We start from the raw sequence: 17,354 nt of genomic DNA, 5'->3' as shown, positions 1-17,354 counted from the left end.
TGCTTAGCACTGTATATAACAGGAAACCCATAAAGAGCAGATATTCTGGTAACATTTGAATAAGAAAGCGTGCCAGTGTGGCTGATTCAAATAAGATTTTTTAATATGACTTGGCTTACCACTTCATCAGTTTTGATGTTTGTCCACATTCATTCCCTTGGGTGAATTAATTGAGTACTTAATAAAGATGGAATTAGGCAAAATCCTTTCATGCTGCTATGAGCACCTTCAACAAACAACAGCACTCTGGGTAATTAGATGCTGTGATACTGTAACCTTATTTTCTGGTGGAATCATTCGATCAGGAAGTTCTTACAGGAAAGTAAGGAAGGGGCAGGGAATTTTTCAGATTGTCAAATGCCAATTTCATGAGCTGCAAGGATTGTTTTATTCAGATTTTTCATACTGATAGTCTATTAATGCTTACCTGATGGACATCTCAAACTACAACTGGCAGTCACCTTGCTGCTTCAATATTGGTCAGTTTATCATTGGATTTAATTGCATTTTGACTAATATTAAAAACTGACAACGTAAAAAAAAAACATTCCGAAATATATCTCGAACTTGTATAAGTCTTGCCATACTACTAATAGTATTTAGAAAAAATAATAATAATAATAATTTGGTTGGAGAAAAAAAACAAACAACCAAACAATATTTCTTTAAAAATGTTGTGGGAAATGTTATAAGAAAGGTATTGAAATAGTAAAGTTAATATGGGACCAAAGGAGAACCTGTAAGCTCTGCAATTGATGAGATTCAATTTTTATGTTTAATCAGAGTATATAGATCAATATTACTATATGTTTGTTTTGCAGGGCATGTGCATATTACTGACTTTAATATTGCCACTGTATTGAAAGACTCAGAAAAGGCTACATCTATGGCTGGAACTAAGCCTTACATGGGTAAGTTACTCACAAAAAAAAAAATGTAATTGTATGTAAAAAATAATGTGATCTCTTGTAACAATTGTAAGTCGTCCTGGATAAGGACGTCTGCTAAGAAATAAAAAATAATAAACAATAATAATCTAGATTTATATGAAATAATGTATTAATGACTTTAATATTGCCACTGTATTGAAAGACTCAGAAAAGGCTGCATCTGTGGCTGGAACTAAGTTACTCAATCTAGATTTATATGAAATAATGCATACATTTAATCCAAAACATTTTGACCTTCTTTTGATCGTTGTACGGGTTTTAACTTGAGTAAATGTGGTATTACTTACTACCACATGGGATGTTGCAGGGGTAGAGTCAATGGTTACACTGTGTGCTTCATGTGCTCAGAGTTTAGACATGATTCTGAGAGCTCTAATGGGAGTTTTAAAAAATCACCAGGGTGTATTGACAAAAACAGAAACCGATGATTAAAAGTAACTGTTTATCCCAGCATTTTGTTCAGTTCGGCATGGACAAAGCCACAAAAAAAAATGTGTTATTCCTGATTCAAATTAGCTGAGAAACTGAAAGAAAGTCACATTAGTGCAAAACCGTGTATTGTGTTTGAAGTCTGAGAGTTTCACAGTATGCAATCTTTAGTGGCTTGTTATTCATGTATGTGTGGGTGTTTTTATTTGATGTAAAAGCAAACCATTTACTAGTTCCCATGCTGTGACAATGTTTTTAGTTACCAATTTACTTTCAAGATGACAACAAAGGTACAAGAAAACAGCAATGTAATTCTCCCCTCTTAAAAAAAAAAATAAGAAAAGTGTTAAATCATAGGAGACTATTTTATTAGATTGTTTATTGCTATAGTGCCCAGCTTGAAGCTGCCTACACACTGGGCAAGTAAAGAGCAAGGATATTTACATAAGGGAAAGGTCAGAGCACACTTTCATTAATGACTCTTCATTCAATGATTCCTTTTCATTCATTCAAATTACAAATAGTTCAATGTCATGATTTTAATTATGTTTAACAAAATACCACTTACTGCTTGTTCAACACAAAACTACATAAGCATGTGTATGTAAATAATGCATTTATTTTATTCCATGGGGAAAACCTTGATTTAGCAGACTGTGTTTCTGCCTTTTTCAAGAGCTTAGAAGTACCATTATCGATCCTCAATGGCAATGTAGTAACACTTTTGTATGAAACTGTTTGATGCTAAGAGGCACCATCCTCTGATAATTGTAGGAAAGCAGACAGACTTCACAGAGAGCATGATATTAACATTGGTTATTAACACTGGATATTACCACTGGATATTAACATTGGATCTTCCCATACAAGACAGTAATAGTAAACACATTTAACCCCAGCAATCATTTGGCAATGAGGAAATGTCCATCTCAATAGTTGTTTCCTGCTTAAATATTTTATTAAATAAATGCATGCTATTGAATTCAGTAAGTACAAAATAAAAGTTTTTTTCATATCATTATAGTGTAAACCAAGTCTAATTTATGGCTTCTTTATGTTTTTAATTTCTATTAATCTTCGCACATGAATTGCATTTACTAAAAACAGAATCATTCAATTATTTTATCCAGGTTATTCATAGCAAGTTATTGATACTGGTTCATGTAGTGTATTGTAGACAATAGCTGAGTTCGTTCACTTTTATCAGAAATGCTTGATTACATGGTATTAAGGTGCTCCTAATTTAAGTCATAACAGATACATTTTCATACTTTGCTTGATCACAGCTAAGCTCATTGTGTTTTAGGAATATAAAAAAGGCATTAAACCATATCCCCCCCCCCCCCCCCCCCATGTGGCAGCAGCTCCTTTGCAGTAATTCAGTTTAAACCACCCCTTAGTTTATACGCATTGTCTATAGCCTCGATAAATATTTTTAATCAATAAATTCAGTCATATTTTATGTATCAGTAGTTTTTTACTATTTAAAATGGTAAGGCCCACCAATTACAGGGTGGCAGCATAAACCCTTGTTTTGATTGTGTAGTGACTTGTACATTTGCCATTTTCTGCATGCTTGGCTTATCATTTTGACAGCATAACACTGATAAGTTTCTCTGGAGCTTTTTCTGTGCAAGTGTATCATCTAATTATATTTCTAATAGGCCCGCTAACCTTAATTGAATGTTATGACCGCTTTCTTGGCATTGTCAATGTTCTTGTAATTGGATATTCCGAATAATTGTCTCCCCATTACAGTCTCCAATACAATGAACCCATTTTTAAGTCAGCCTATTGACACCAGTATATACATATAAATAACAAAATGTATTTTGACCAGATTTCTAAGTAACAAATTACTTGGAGTTGGTAGAACGGGCTCATAATAGATACAAATCTTTTCAGTTAAATAAGGCTACATAATGTACAGTGCACAAGTCTGGATCTGAACTTCAAAGGGATTCAATAGTAATTGAGTTATTTGTTCAGTAGAAGTAGCTAATAGTTTAGTTTTTTGCAGGCTATGTGGGAAATATTTCAAATTTGCAATGTTATATTTTGATACCTTTTAAATATGATATTTGTTTTATATATAATGAAAAATTACCTGCTCACACAATAATTACATGAATTTACTTAACCCTTTGTTAGCGTCAAAGGGTGCAAACAAGCTGCTCCCCAGCATGTTTAAAATTAAGATATCCCAAAACTTTTTGAAGATGTATCCTTATATGTGATTAAACAACAATTGATTACTTTCATTTTGATACCAAGCATGTCCTTTTTCAAAATAAATATGGAATTGTTTTAGGGTCGTTTTGCATCCCTTTCTGCCTTTCCAAGGGTTGCAAAAAAATATACATTTTTTCACATACCACAAATCAAAGCTTGTGCTTACTGACAGAATCAATTATTGTGTGTAGCAGGGAAGCTCGGGGAGATGTAGAAAAGGTAGATCACTTCTTAAATTATGAACCATAATGTGTGTTTATGTGTGTGGGATGCCTTTGTACCCCTTTCCACCTTCCATGTGAGCCCTGTTATTGCTGCTGATGAAGGGTTAATATTCAGCCTATAATAGTCAGGCTATTAATTTAGTCAGGCTATTAATTTAGGATGATGATGCATTAGCCAAAAACACAATCTGTCTATTTAAAGATAATCTGTATGCTCTTGCGAGAACATCTGCTTGCAGAAATTCTCTATATGTAGACTTTGTGAAGTTGTATGGAAAATGCAAGTGCATAAATCAACCTTGCTATGTAAAAGTGATTAAATAAGATTGAGTTCTTCCATATGCCCAGCTCTGGCATTGTTTGCTCTTTCCAGAAAAAGAGCAATGCGAGCCACACTTGATAGCTCACAAAGCTGTTGTTTTTTTCTTAAGTTTTTTGACAGCTACTATCATAAGAATAACTTTCTTTTCTGGAAATTGAATTGATGCCAGTCATAGAATAATTCCATGGAAAAACTAAACTAAGCTTTGAAGGTGCCCTCCATGGACAATCCATAGTATTTTGTATTTAAAGATGTCTGTTGGAACAGGGTAAGCTGATAAATACATCTTGGTTATCCATGGTTATTTCAATGTAGGTTAATCCTTTTCACTCCTTTCCAAGTTTGGCCAATCAGGTCCTGTGACATACAATATCTGGACAATGGCACATGTTCATGGCAGACAATACTACAAGTACCCTGGGTAATCCTAGCTGTCAGTGAACATACGTTATTTTGCTGTGTGGCTAGTGTGGCTAAGCTTGATCAACCTATACCACACATGGATAAATAGCTGGATTTTATTAGAGCATTTTACTGGTGAATCCTCTTGGGTTACATTAACCACCTTTAGAGACACTCCCTGATAACTACAGACAGGTAGGTGGTTAATGCAATCCAAGCAACCATATTAGCTAAACATGGCGATAAAATAAATAGTTCTGAATAGATCACGAGAATACTTACAAATTAAAGGCCCCCAATGGCAGATTTAAATGCTTGGTTGGTTTTCTAAAATCTTGCTTTTTGTAGAACCTTGGTGTATTTTGGGGGGCTAAAGCCAGGACTCCTCTCCTGAGTCATCCTGCTAAAATATCTGTCAGTCAACCTTTAATTACCTGTCAGTCACCCTGTTTACACCGTAGCCAGCTTCTTGGGGCCAGGGTGATCTGATGGGGTGTCGACTGTGGTGTAACTTCTGTCCTGTCTCAGGCAATCCTTCGTTATCACAGCACAAGATAGAATCAGGACAGAGACAGTCTCTGAGTTATCAAAGTTGGTGTCCTGGGGATGGGGGAACACTGTTGTTCACAAGCCCGAAGGGCCAGCTGCATGCAATCACTGCTTGCTACAGTCTCAAAGGCACCTCGCGTTCAATTTAATGTATATAGAAATACAAGGTACACACGTATCATATAGAACACACATATCATATAGAATATAATTTTCCTCTTCATTAGCAACCGCCTCTACTTCAGGATCCTCTGCTGTTTCAGTAGTTAATTGCACTCACTCTCTCCTCAACTGAGATACACTATTATTGAAGGTAAAGACGTTAATTTGGTCTCGATTCTTATTGCGATCTCAGAATTTCTGGACCACAGGGTAGTTGACTGTGGAGATCTGTCTGTCTGATCTGTCTCTAAAATCTCGGGATCCGTGGCTGTGACTCCACCACCCTTTCTACCTCTGATGAGGAGACTGAAGAGGGGGCTGCTTTTGGACAGCCTCAAATTATTTTCCCCTGCTCTCATTTTTATTTATTTATGTATTTATTTATTTTTATGAATTGTGCGTCTGCAGTTTCTTCTATTCATTCTCTAGCTCTGCCTGCTTTTTCAACATGCAAAGATTCTCATTGAAGACCCATCAAACATTCCGGCGGCAGACAGCTGTGCAATAATATAAATTCCTTATTCTGCATTTCCAAAGGATGCTATTTTTTACATATGTGCAGTTTTGTGTCGATGCTCATTCAGGTTCCATCTGTCATCTTAATAAATTAAATTGGAACACATTCACTCTCTCATTCAGTCCTTTCAGATCTCTCTCCTACAACGGCCTCTGTTTTACTATAACTTCAATGCTACCCCCCATGACCTCTCACTCTATACGGATGCTTCTTCTGTTGGTTTGGTGATATTCTCTTAATCAATGGTTCTCAGATGTCTGGCCCCAGAAATAATACAAAAAAAATAATCTTCCTCCTGAGCTTAAATCCACAGCCGTACTTGAAGGATTCCCTATTGTTGTCGCAACCTATCTTTGGGGCTCTTTTTGGCAGAAAAATCTTAATCCTTTGCGGTCCATTTATTCAGAGCCTGTCAGGCGCGTCAGGTCCAATTTATTTTCACACAAGCTGTTTCTTTTACACAGACTGTTTAAAAGTATATCAACAGGACACTCAGTACTGCATCTCCAGCCCTGCCCCACTCCTTGTTCGCTGTATTTATCACATATCTCTTCATAGTAGTGCATACTGATAAATTATCTCCTGATCACTCGTTTTATCACCAAACTCCTCAAGTCATTATTTTATTACTATAACATCTCAAAGAGCTTGGCAAATGTCAGCGATATTCTTTGAATGCTGGATGCGGAAGCAGCAATCTTGTTTGTTTGTGTCTGTGGTGAATAGACTATGCGTATTGCTCAGATCCACTTCCGTTTTTTTTTTTTCGGCTTCCCGACCTTAGAGGCCGACTACGTCGCTTTGCCCCCCGAGAGGAAGGTTCCCGCTGGCCAGAGGGGACCCCCGGCCAAATAATTAACTATATTTAATTTTCCATTCTCCTGCTAATCTATTCATTTGCACCTGTGCCACTCTCCCCCTTCGGAGAGCAAACTGCTCCCAACTTTCAAGCTAGTCATTTGACTTCACTTATTGAAGGTGGCTCTTGCAGCTGGGAGGGGGGGAGAGACCCCTAGCCCTCTTTATGTATTTATTTCTTTATTCTCTTTTCCAGCACTTTTGTTCTCCCTGTGTAGATCGCGAGGCTCTCCATGCAGCCTCGGAGCGTCAGCCGAGTCTGACCTTTCTCGACTAGATGACTCAGTAAGCCAGAGACCTTGGTTCGTCCTCCTATACTTCCTTAGTTTCCCCTTGGGGGAAGTCCTCGCTTCGGAATAAAAAATAACTAGTTTTGGTCTGCTTGGAGAATGATATTTTCATGCAAAAGTTCAAATCCAATTAATGAGATAAATTCTGTTCAGTGTCACTTCTTTTCCTAATAGGTTTCCTTTGAAGAATAAAAAAGCAGCTTTTCTTTTTTGTATTCTGTGTGGAGAATATTCGTTCTACTGTATTTAAAAGAATGTGCTCATATCTTAAACATGAAAGGATTTAAAAGGATACTCATGCATGCTAACCTTTTAAACGCGTACTTCTTTGAAGATGAGGGGTTCCATTGGCCAGGGCAAGTACTATAGGACTGGACTCAGTGTTGTGTCATTTGCATGTTATGATACTTCACAACACATCTCTGCTTGCTCTCTCTCAATCAAATCTCTTTTAACAATTACAAAATATGTATTGATTACAAAACTCTGTCTTAAAAGTGAGAAAAACACAAGGTGTTTGCTATCGAGATAACTGCTGATTCCAGGTTAAACCGATGCTGTACTGTTAAGAAAATACATTTTAGCCACAGAGGTGGCAGTCAGGTTTCAAGGAGGAGAAAGCTTGTGTCCCTATACAGCTAAATACTACTTTTAGCGGATGTGAACAATCTGAATTCCCAACACAATCTGCTTTCTGATTAATTAGAGCACTGAAACTGTGAAAAACGGAACTATGAAAGATAATACAAATTATTTGGTCTTCTAGACTCCTTCTCAATGAATACTTTTTCTGTTTCTCTCTCTACAGCTCCTGAAGTGTTTCACTCTTTTATGGAGGGAGGCCCTGGTTACTCCTATCCTGTAGACTGGTGGTCACTGGGGATCACGGCATATGAACTGCTGAGAGGCTGGGTAACACAATAGCTTCATTCACTTTGGCCTGTATTATATATATATATATATATATATATATATATATATATATATATATATATATATACAGACGTGCTCAAATTTGTTGGTACCCTTACAGCTCATTGAAATAATGCTTCATTCCTCCTGAAAAGTGATGAAATTAAAAGCTATTTTATCATGTATACTTGCATGCCTTTGGTATGTCATAGAATAAAGCAAAGAAGCTGTGAAAATAGATGAATTATTGCTTATTCTACAAAGATATTCTAAAATGGCCTGGACACATTTGTTGGTACCCCTTAGAAAAGATAATAAATAATTGTATTATAGTGATATTTCAAACTAATTAGTTTCTTTAATTAGTATCACACATGTCTCCAATCTTGTAATCAGTCATTCAGCCTATTTAAATGGAGAAAAGTAGTCACTGTGCTGTTTGGTATCATTGTGTGCACCACACTGAACATGGACCAGAGAAAGCAAAGGAGAGAGTTGTCTGAGGAGATCAGAAAGAAAATAATAGACAAGCATGGTAAAGGTAAAGGCTACAAGACCATCTCCAAGCAGCTTGATGTTCCTGTGACAACAGTTGCAAACATTATTAAGAAGTTTAAGGTCCATGGAACTGTAGCCAACCTCCCTGGGCGCGGCCGCAAGAGGAAAATCGACCCCAGATTGAACAGAAGGATAGTGCGAATGGTAGAAAAAGAACCAAGGATAACTGCCAAAGAGATACAAGCTGAACTCCAAGGTGAAGGTACGTCAGTTTCTGATCGCACCATCCGTCGCTTTTTGAGCGAAAGTGGGTTCCATGGAAGAAGACCCAGGAGGACTCCACTTTTGAAAGAAAAACATAAAAAAGCCAGACTGGAATTTGCTAAAATGCATATTGACAAGCCACAATCCTTCTGGGAGAATGTCCTTTGGACAGATGAGTCAAAACTGGAGCTTTTTGGTAAGTCACATCAGCTCTATGTTCACAGACGAAAAAATGAAGCTTTCAAAGAAAAGAACACCATACCTACAGTGAAATATGGAGGAGGCTCGGTTATGTTTTGGGGCTGCTTTGCTGCGCCTGGCACAGGGTGCCTTGAATCTGTGCAGGGCACAATGAAATCTCAAGACTATCAAGGCATTCTGGAGCAAAACGTACTGCCCAGTGTCAGAAAGCTCTGTCTCAGTCACAGGTCATGGGTCCTCCAACAGGATAATGACCCAAAACACACAGCTAAAAGCACCCAAGAATGGATAAGAACAAAACATTGGACTATTCTGAAGTGGCCTTCTTTGAGTCCTGATCTGAATCCTATCGAACATCTATGGAAAGAGCTGGAACTTGCAGTCTGGAAAAGGCACCCATCAAACCTGAGACAGCTGGAGCAGTTTGCTCAGGAAGAGTGGGCCAAACTACCTGTTAACAGGTGCAGAAGTCTCATTGAGAGCTACAGAAAACATTTGATTGCAGTGATTGCCTCTAAAGGTTGTGCAACAAAATATTAGGTTATGGTCCCATCATTTTTGTCCATGCCATTTTCATTTGTTTTCTTATTTACAATATTATGTTGAATAAAAAATCAAAAGCAAAGTCTGATTTCTATTAAATATGGAATAAACAATGGTGGATGCCAATTACTTTTGTCAGTTTCAAGTTATTTCAGAGAAAATTGTGCATTCTTCGTTTTTTGTGGAGGGGTACCAACAAATTTGAGCATGTCTGTATATATATATGTATATATTGTATATATATGTATATATATATATATATACACTGCTGTGCAAAAGTCTTAGACATGTTGCATTTTTCTACTCTGATGCATTATGAGCATCAACAATTTACTCAAAGCCTCCACTAGTGTTTAAAGAAGGAACAACATTGAGTGAAATAGCTTGCATCACTTGATTTTCAAGGTGTGGTATCCGAAGCATAATCAACAAGTACAGAGAAACATAATTTGTAACTGACAAACAGGACTGGAAGACCCAAAAAGCTATATATATGTTGCATGACATCGGTTAGAAGAATTCAGAGTCGGTTCTAGGCCTTCTAGGCCCTGGAAAGGGTTAATTACACTGTTTTTGCCCCGAAAGCACTACGAACTAATGCGCACGTGTTTGTGGCTGCAGGTAGAAATAATCACTGTTTTACATAATGGTAACGTTGCTCTTAAATTACTGTGGTTGATTCTTTGACTGAAGTGATATTATCAGCTCATCATCTAACCATCTTGTGCAATTAAATCACTTAAACTCCTGACGGTAAACAATCTAACAAAATCTACTGGGCTGCAAGACGCAAGAGATGAAAAAAATCTATTCGTGTTGACTCAAAACTTTATTTAGGCACTCTATGATTTGACTGGCGAAAGATAACATTGGTTTATTGGAGTTCACAAAGACAACTTTTTTCAGCTTGGTACGGTAACCTTTTCACATCCTTGTTTGTTTAATTCTTGCTCTTTTTGCTGCATTACAGCCCTTCATTAATTACATTAAGTTTTCAGAGCATTTTGTTTATGGCACATGTGCAAGACACAAACCTTAAGTGTATTTTTATTTGTTGCTGTTCTTGTTCTACATTTCTAAACAACTGTTCATTTTAAGCTACTTTTTACACAACTTAGATCAAGAAGAATTAATACTGATGGAAAGCCCAAGTCAGAGTTTATCAACAGATCATTCACAACTCTGACAAGGGCCATCTCGGTGCTATGTGCAGCATGAAAACCAGACTGAAACTTCTTGAATATACTGTTAAGAAATTACTGTTACTATTAGAAATTCCTGCAATTGAATTGCAGCAACTCTGTAGAACTTTATCTAAGAATGGTATGTTGGAGACTGGCCTATAGTTATTGAGGACTTTAGGCTCCAAATTGTGTTTCTTAAGCATAGGCTTTACCACAGCTACCTTAAGTGCTGAGGGAACTATACTGGAGGAAAGTGAAATATTTATCATTTATAAAATGTGGGTATTAATAACACCAACAACATCTTTCAATAGTTTTGTAGGAATAAGATCAAGAGAGCATGTAGTAGCTCTCATATGTTGAACTAGCTCTGTCAGTTCCTATAAGGTAATCAAAGAAAAAGTTGGTGAAATTGTGCTGGAGTCCTCCTTAATAGAAGGTGTCTGTGAAATCTCATTTCTGATGTCTAGTATTTTATTTTTAAAGAAATGTAAGAAATCATTGTAGCTGTGAGAGGAGCCAATGTCAAGGGTAGGACTATTAGGGGAAGGATTAATTATTATTTAATTTGTTTCAATTAAATTAGAATAATCTGATGATCTAGCCAATGCCAGAGCTTCCTATATTTAACCAGATGGCCCATCCATGCGATGCAATGAACATGCAGTTTAGATTCCCGCCATCTCCGTTCTATTTTATGATCCTCATATTTCATCTTCCGAGTTGTATCATTAAACCACAATGAGCTTTTTTTAAAAGGCACTCTCTGAGTTTTGATTGGTGCTACAGTATACCAGTCATGGCACCAGTCATGTTGGTGCTGTAGGTATTAACCAGCTCATCTACTGATAAGGACTCAGAGAGTGGCAATGAGCTCATTATATCAGAAAGCTTAACAGCAGTTGAAGAATTAATTACCTGGGATTTAAATGTACTGTCCACAGTCTTTATAGATACTGGCAGATTCACCTAAAAAAGAATGGCAAGATGATCAGAAATAGTAAGATCTAGGGTTATGATGTTCTTAACAGCTAAACCACGAGAAATTATCAGATGGCCATGATTATGCATAGAACCTTTGACATGCAGGATATAATCTAAGGAATCCAGTAGCCTAAAAAATTCCAAGGAGTTAGAATCAGAATCAATGTCAACCGGCAATGGACTGTTTAACGTCAAGCTTAAAACTTCAAAAGATGAATAACCTTCATTTGGTGGCATTCTGGGGACTACATTCCCAGTTCAACAAACCACAGAGTATACAATTCAAGGTTCACACAGTACCTTTCTCCTTCCGACCACACAGGTCTCTTCACAGGCTTCACACAGACAGCCTTTTACAAACAGTTTGACCTGCTTAAATACCTGCCTGGTAATTCCAGGCAGGTGTCACTAAATTAAATTAGAGCCAAGTGAACCTCTTCCTGCCTCACTCCCATGGCATTCTGGGGAATGTAGTCCCATTACCCACCGTGACCACCTTTTTGACATAGTTCTAAACTAGCTGCTTGGCTATTTCAGCAGAATATTTATGACACAACTATAGCTCTGTAAGGCAAAAACATCTTTGTTTTCTGTATTCACTAGTCATTTCTTTGGGTTAAAGGGTTATTGTTCAGTGCTCACAAGGTTATTTTTTTAAAGCTTGGTAACTTATGTTAAGTACATCTCTGATACTAAAGAAACAAAATATTCTGTGAATAGTTACTTAAACATTGTCACTTAACTGAGCAAAACAGAACATATAAAGTACAGGCGTTTATGAACATATTAAAGGTCAGTAAATTGGGGGTCCCCAGTGATTGCTCTTACAGAAGCACTAAGTGCAGGGAGAGTCATGCCAGAGGAGGACCAATTGCTGATCTTGTCTGAACTTTGTGCTCACGTGGGTTACCGAAGAAAATCATCTGAAGTTAGACAGATCGTCTCAAATTTCAATAGAAACTGTTCTTTTAAAATCTTACAGCAAAGTTATGAAAGACAGTTTTCAGGTACCAGTAGCATTCCATGATGTGATTTGTTAATATTTTGTATTTATTTTTTCTATTAGCGACCTTACGACATTCATTCCATCACCCCAGTGGATGACATTCACAACATTTTCCGAGCAGAGCGAGTGCACTACTCCTCCACCTGGTCCACAGGCATGGTGTGGTTACTGAGAAAGGTTAGTTACAATAGCTTATTGCAGCTTATCTGATTTGATGGAATCTAGCTGGGGGAATTATACCAAGTTGTTAATACATCTCTTTGTTTAAGTTTAAACACAGATTATTTGTATTTGTTTTATTGAGTTCACTGGCATGCTGCTGATATCCCACAATTTACAGTTTTACATTACTGCATTGCAAAACCAAATAGGCACGTCTAATGATTTAGGCAATGATTTTTTTTATATGTATATATGTATAGCTTCTTGCCAAAGACCCAGAGTGCCGTCTTTCAAGTGTTACAGATATCCAGAGCTCCCCCTACCTGGCTGATGTGAACTGGGATGCTGTTCTGGAGAAGACTGTTTCCCCTGGCTTTCTTCCAAATGTAAGAGTTTTACCTTATCTTTTTTTAGCACCATTTTAAATGGACTATTTTGAAAGGAAATTAATCAAAGTACAGCTTGTCCTGTGTATGCTTTTAAAAGCAGTATAAAATATTAAGTAAGCCTATACCATCGGATTATTTTATCTCCCTGCATGGTGATCTGCACACCTATATTAACAATGCTTCCTATTAGTGTGGTCATGAAGACAGGAGTTTGGTTGAGGAGCTACGCACACCCTTACAGGCCCAAAGTCAACTTAGAGCCAGGGCACTTTAACATACAAATCTACAGAGCCAGCGGATTCCTCATTTCACACATACTCAAGATGTGCAAAAAACACAGGATTTATTTTTACTTGTTAGCTTTGAATATATTACGAAAGAATTATATGTCTAGAGTTGGTTTTGAGCATTGCTAGCTCAAAAAGAATTGTGTGGTAATATATTCTGACCCATATTATTATTTTATATGTTTCTTACCTTCTTTCTTAAGCTGTTTTTGTTTGGCTAAGAGTTTAATCTTGCTTGTAACGTGCTGCTGTAGAAAGTACTGCATTCATAGTTATTTCTGTGCAGGTTATGCTGCTATTCTAAAGATAGAAATTGGTTCAATGTCACCCCAAGCTTTTTTATTTATTTTTTACCGAATAATTTGAAAGGTCTTTTTCAGGTTGCTGAACGCAAATATGACATTGTGAGTGTTTTTCTAAAAATATTTGTTTAAATTCTTCTGTCATTGCTGTGAAGCTTGTTTTTGAGAATTGTCCATATCTTAGTTTTGAATGCAGCCTATTGTCCGCTTTACAGTGCTTGTTTTAATTAGTGATAAATATGGCGGCTGTTTACATAAAGCGGCCCAGGAAGGCACTCCACACCGAAGAAGGCGATGACGTAGAAAGGGATCCAATATTAAAAATATGAGTCACGTTCATATTTATGAATGGGATGTAACGAATAACATAAATAAGTTTCAAAACTGTTCAAAAGTGTTGCTAGTTTTCTGGGATTTCAAACAAAAATTACAATTTTATTATTATTTTATTTTTTACTTTAAAACTATTAAACAAACCTGGTATGTAATTAACTAATTACATTTCAATAAAATACGTACCAACAGAAGTGTTTTTTTTTTTTTTTCGTAACAGCTTTTTTTAAACAATTCACTGCTGCAAATAATTATTTTGAACCTTGAGAAAGTCCATCATAGTCCTTTTGTTTCAGTGAGGCAAAATATGTTTGCTGGGATTCACAAAGTAAATGCCTCAGGAAAACAATCGGCATCCTTCCGCTGCTCATACCAAAAAATGAATCCTCCCATCTGTAGCGCTGCTGTCTTCATGTCGACTCCACAGGGTTTACACTGACATTATATGTGTGTGTGTGTGTGTGTGTGTGTGTCTGTGTGTTTGTGTGTGTGTGTGTCTGTGTCTGTGTGTCAGCGCAATGTGGACGGTAAGTCTACATTGGCAATAACGTACTGTATTTCAGAGATAACTCGTCAGGGAGCCACGGATAAATGTGGTTCTACTATATATATATATATATATATATATATATATATATATATATATATATATATATATATATATATACACACACACACATACAGTAGATGCCACTTATTAGCGAAAAGCCACATTTTCAAGTATATGTATATGGATAAATGATGTATACTATAGTTGTAGAAACAGCGCACTGAAATACACGTCTTGGTTCATTACAGTGTTAAAAAATAAACCCCAAAAACACCAAATATCAGAATAAACAACTGTTTACTAATACTACACTGTAGCCTTCCTCTCCAGTCCATATTTACTATATACAGTCAGCACTCACATATCCGACCCTATAAAATTTTGACTACAGTGACGGTTAAACGAGTGTGACGCATATCTGATTATTTCATTTTGGCCAGTTCCAACCCTTGTCCATTTTTTTCAGGGAACACAAAAAAGATCCAATGTCAAAAATACATAGCTGGGCTCCCGAGTGGCACATCCAGTAAAGGTGCTTTACGTGGAGTGCAGGATGCGCCCTATAGCCTGGAGATCACAGGTTCGAATCCAGGCTATGTTATTGCCGACCGTGACCGGGGGTTCCCAGGAGGCAGTGCACAATTGGCCGATCGTCCCCCGAGTAGGGACGGATTAAGTCGGCAGGGCAATCCACCAGTGCTGATTAAAGACACATCTGAAAATTATAATTAGAAGATGGAGATTTCTTTAAATGGACTTCACTGAGAAAATGTAAGACAAAAGACAACCAGAGGGGAAAGGGGTAGAAGTCACCCAGTGCAACCATTATATACAGAATAACCTGAATAGAAAAACAAGCTGAAGAAGGATTTCATGAGTACAAAACCAAAACAGATTTCAGCAGGTTTTAATTCATATTTAAAGTTATGAATAGATCTGACCCCAGCCAGGCTGCATTGCAAAACAAAAAACGTTTTATTGTTACTCACAGTAAAAATGATGAAACAGTGGTTTGGATTTCATCATTCAGCCTGTACGGGTTGAGATTAGATTCTGTTCTATGTTAAAATGAATAGAATGGCCATAAAACTATAATCAGTTCCATTTGCACATCTAGCCAAAACACATATCGCTTGGTTTCCAGAAACAAACACAATTGTATTAACGGTGGTAATATAGTGTTTTGAGCAGCTATGTAGCCTTTTCTCATCTCGAATCGGCTGTCAAAACACTTTACAAAATAAAGCTTTGATAACACTTGCTCTGTGAGCAAAATGAAGCTTGAAGCATTTTAATATCAACAACACCACAACCTTGGGTTTTCTAAAGAAATGTATAATAATAATAATAATAATAATAATAATAATAATAATAATAATAATAATAATTAGTTTATCCAGGAATATAAATGTATAGATATTTGATTTTTGAATATATCAAAATTACATACATAACAAATACAGAGATTTGGTTAGTTTATTTACTAAATAAACTGGTTCTAGTCATCTCCAAACAAAAGGAGACCCAGCAACATTCATTAATATATCAACACATTAAAAAAAGAGTTACATAGACAAACTACAAATGAAATAAAACATAAATTCTACTCATATCATTTTTACAAATATGTTTGATTCTACATGTTGTCTCCATCATACTGTGTAACTAAGGCAATTCATCATTTATGTTTTTAACAGGAATGTACCGACAATTGATCATGTAATGTATTAAATGTCACTTCTGTTCAATTGGCAGTATGAAATAGAAATCAGGGTGTGCTGACCCCCTCTGTTATGATATACAACCAATAACATGCTTGCTCTTTGGATGGCAGCAGAACCACTTAGCTAAAGCTTTGCAGCCCAGTGAGCATGAGAAGACAGTCTTTAAAAGTTATACATAAGGAACGGGGTCAACTGCGTTGTAGTGACTTCAATTTTTTCTGCTGAATAGGCTGTACAGACACTTCCATATATAGGTACAAGCACTGAGATCTATGCACTGCCCCTCCCCCCCATAAGGCAGCCCTTTATACCACGGTACCAATTATATTTAATTTGCCCTTTTCTGTCATTCAACAAGCACTTTCATTCTTGTTGTGATGCAATACAAATAGCACAGTCTCGTAACTATGGCTCCCGACTATAAAAGGGAACCTCTGTATTCTTCACATTTAATATCACTTTGGCTACTGAGCTATGTGGTTTTCATAATAGATATACTCTAGAATTGCTTTACATAAAAAGCCCCCAATAAAATGAAACAATGTTGCCTGAAAGAAACTATTTACAAGAAAGTAGCTAGAGCACCGCGCTTTCCCATAACATGTGCCAATAACCCAATTAACTTGAGTATGTTAGGGTTTTATTCAGTCAGTGAGTCTGTAACAAAGAAATACTGCAAGCAAAACAAAGACTGAAAATCTCATAAAGTTATCAGGAGTGTCTATTTATCTTCATGCCGAATTCCATGTTGTTTGTACCCTGTTTGTTTCTTTTAAGAAAGTTCCAGATGTAGGCCCTTTAATGCATCCCATGTGGAAAAAAGAAACTAGTTATTTTCTTCCTTGAAACAGCACGCAATGACAGCCATTGACAATCGATATAGCTTGGTTATTTAAATGGCAAAGGAACAGGAGATCAGACATTACCCTGAAATACAAAAAGGTTGTGCGCTGAACACTAGCCAAGGCATTTTGATCATTCTCATCCATTTTCTACTAGAAAAGATTTGGGACTGCCTGACAATTAAAGTAATTATATCAAATGACACCTAAACATTTATATCTCCAAAAACATTGAACA

The 17,354-nt window shown here is 36.6% G+C and overlaps 1 protein-coding gene across 1 annotated transcript in view; it reads left to right on the top strand.

The window, feature by feature from the left end:
* Window positions 1-17,354, top strand: part of LOC117408347 (serine/threonine-protein kinase 32B-like) — a 111,709-nt gene that overhangs the window by 80,787 nt on the left and 13,568 nt on the right. Inside the window, exons 6-9 of the mRNA XM_034013265.3 lie at window positions 822-911; window positions 7,744-7,847; window positions 12,588-12,704; window positions 12,950-13,075. Of these exons, the coding sequence (XP_033869156.3) occupies window positions 822-911; window positions 7,744-7,847; window positions 12,588-12,704; window positions 12,950-13,075 (437 nt within the window). The remainder of the gene's footprint in view (window positions 1-821; window positions 912-7,743; window positions 7,848-12,587; window positions 12,705-12,949; window positions 13,076-17,354) is intronic.

The sequence above is a fragment of the Acipenser ruthenus genome, chromosome 2 (assembly GCF_902713425.1).
Source record: "Acipenser ruthenus chromosome 2, fAciRut3.2 maternal haplotype, whole genome shotgun sequence".
Classification (NCBI taxonomy): domain Eukaryota; kingdom Metazoa; phylum Chordata; class Actinopteri; order Acipenseriformes; family Acipenseridae; genus Acipenser; species Acipenser ruthenus.
Note: the sequence above shows the minus strand (reverse complement) of the source record. Positions and strands in the feature narration are given on the sequence as shown.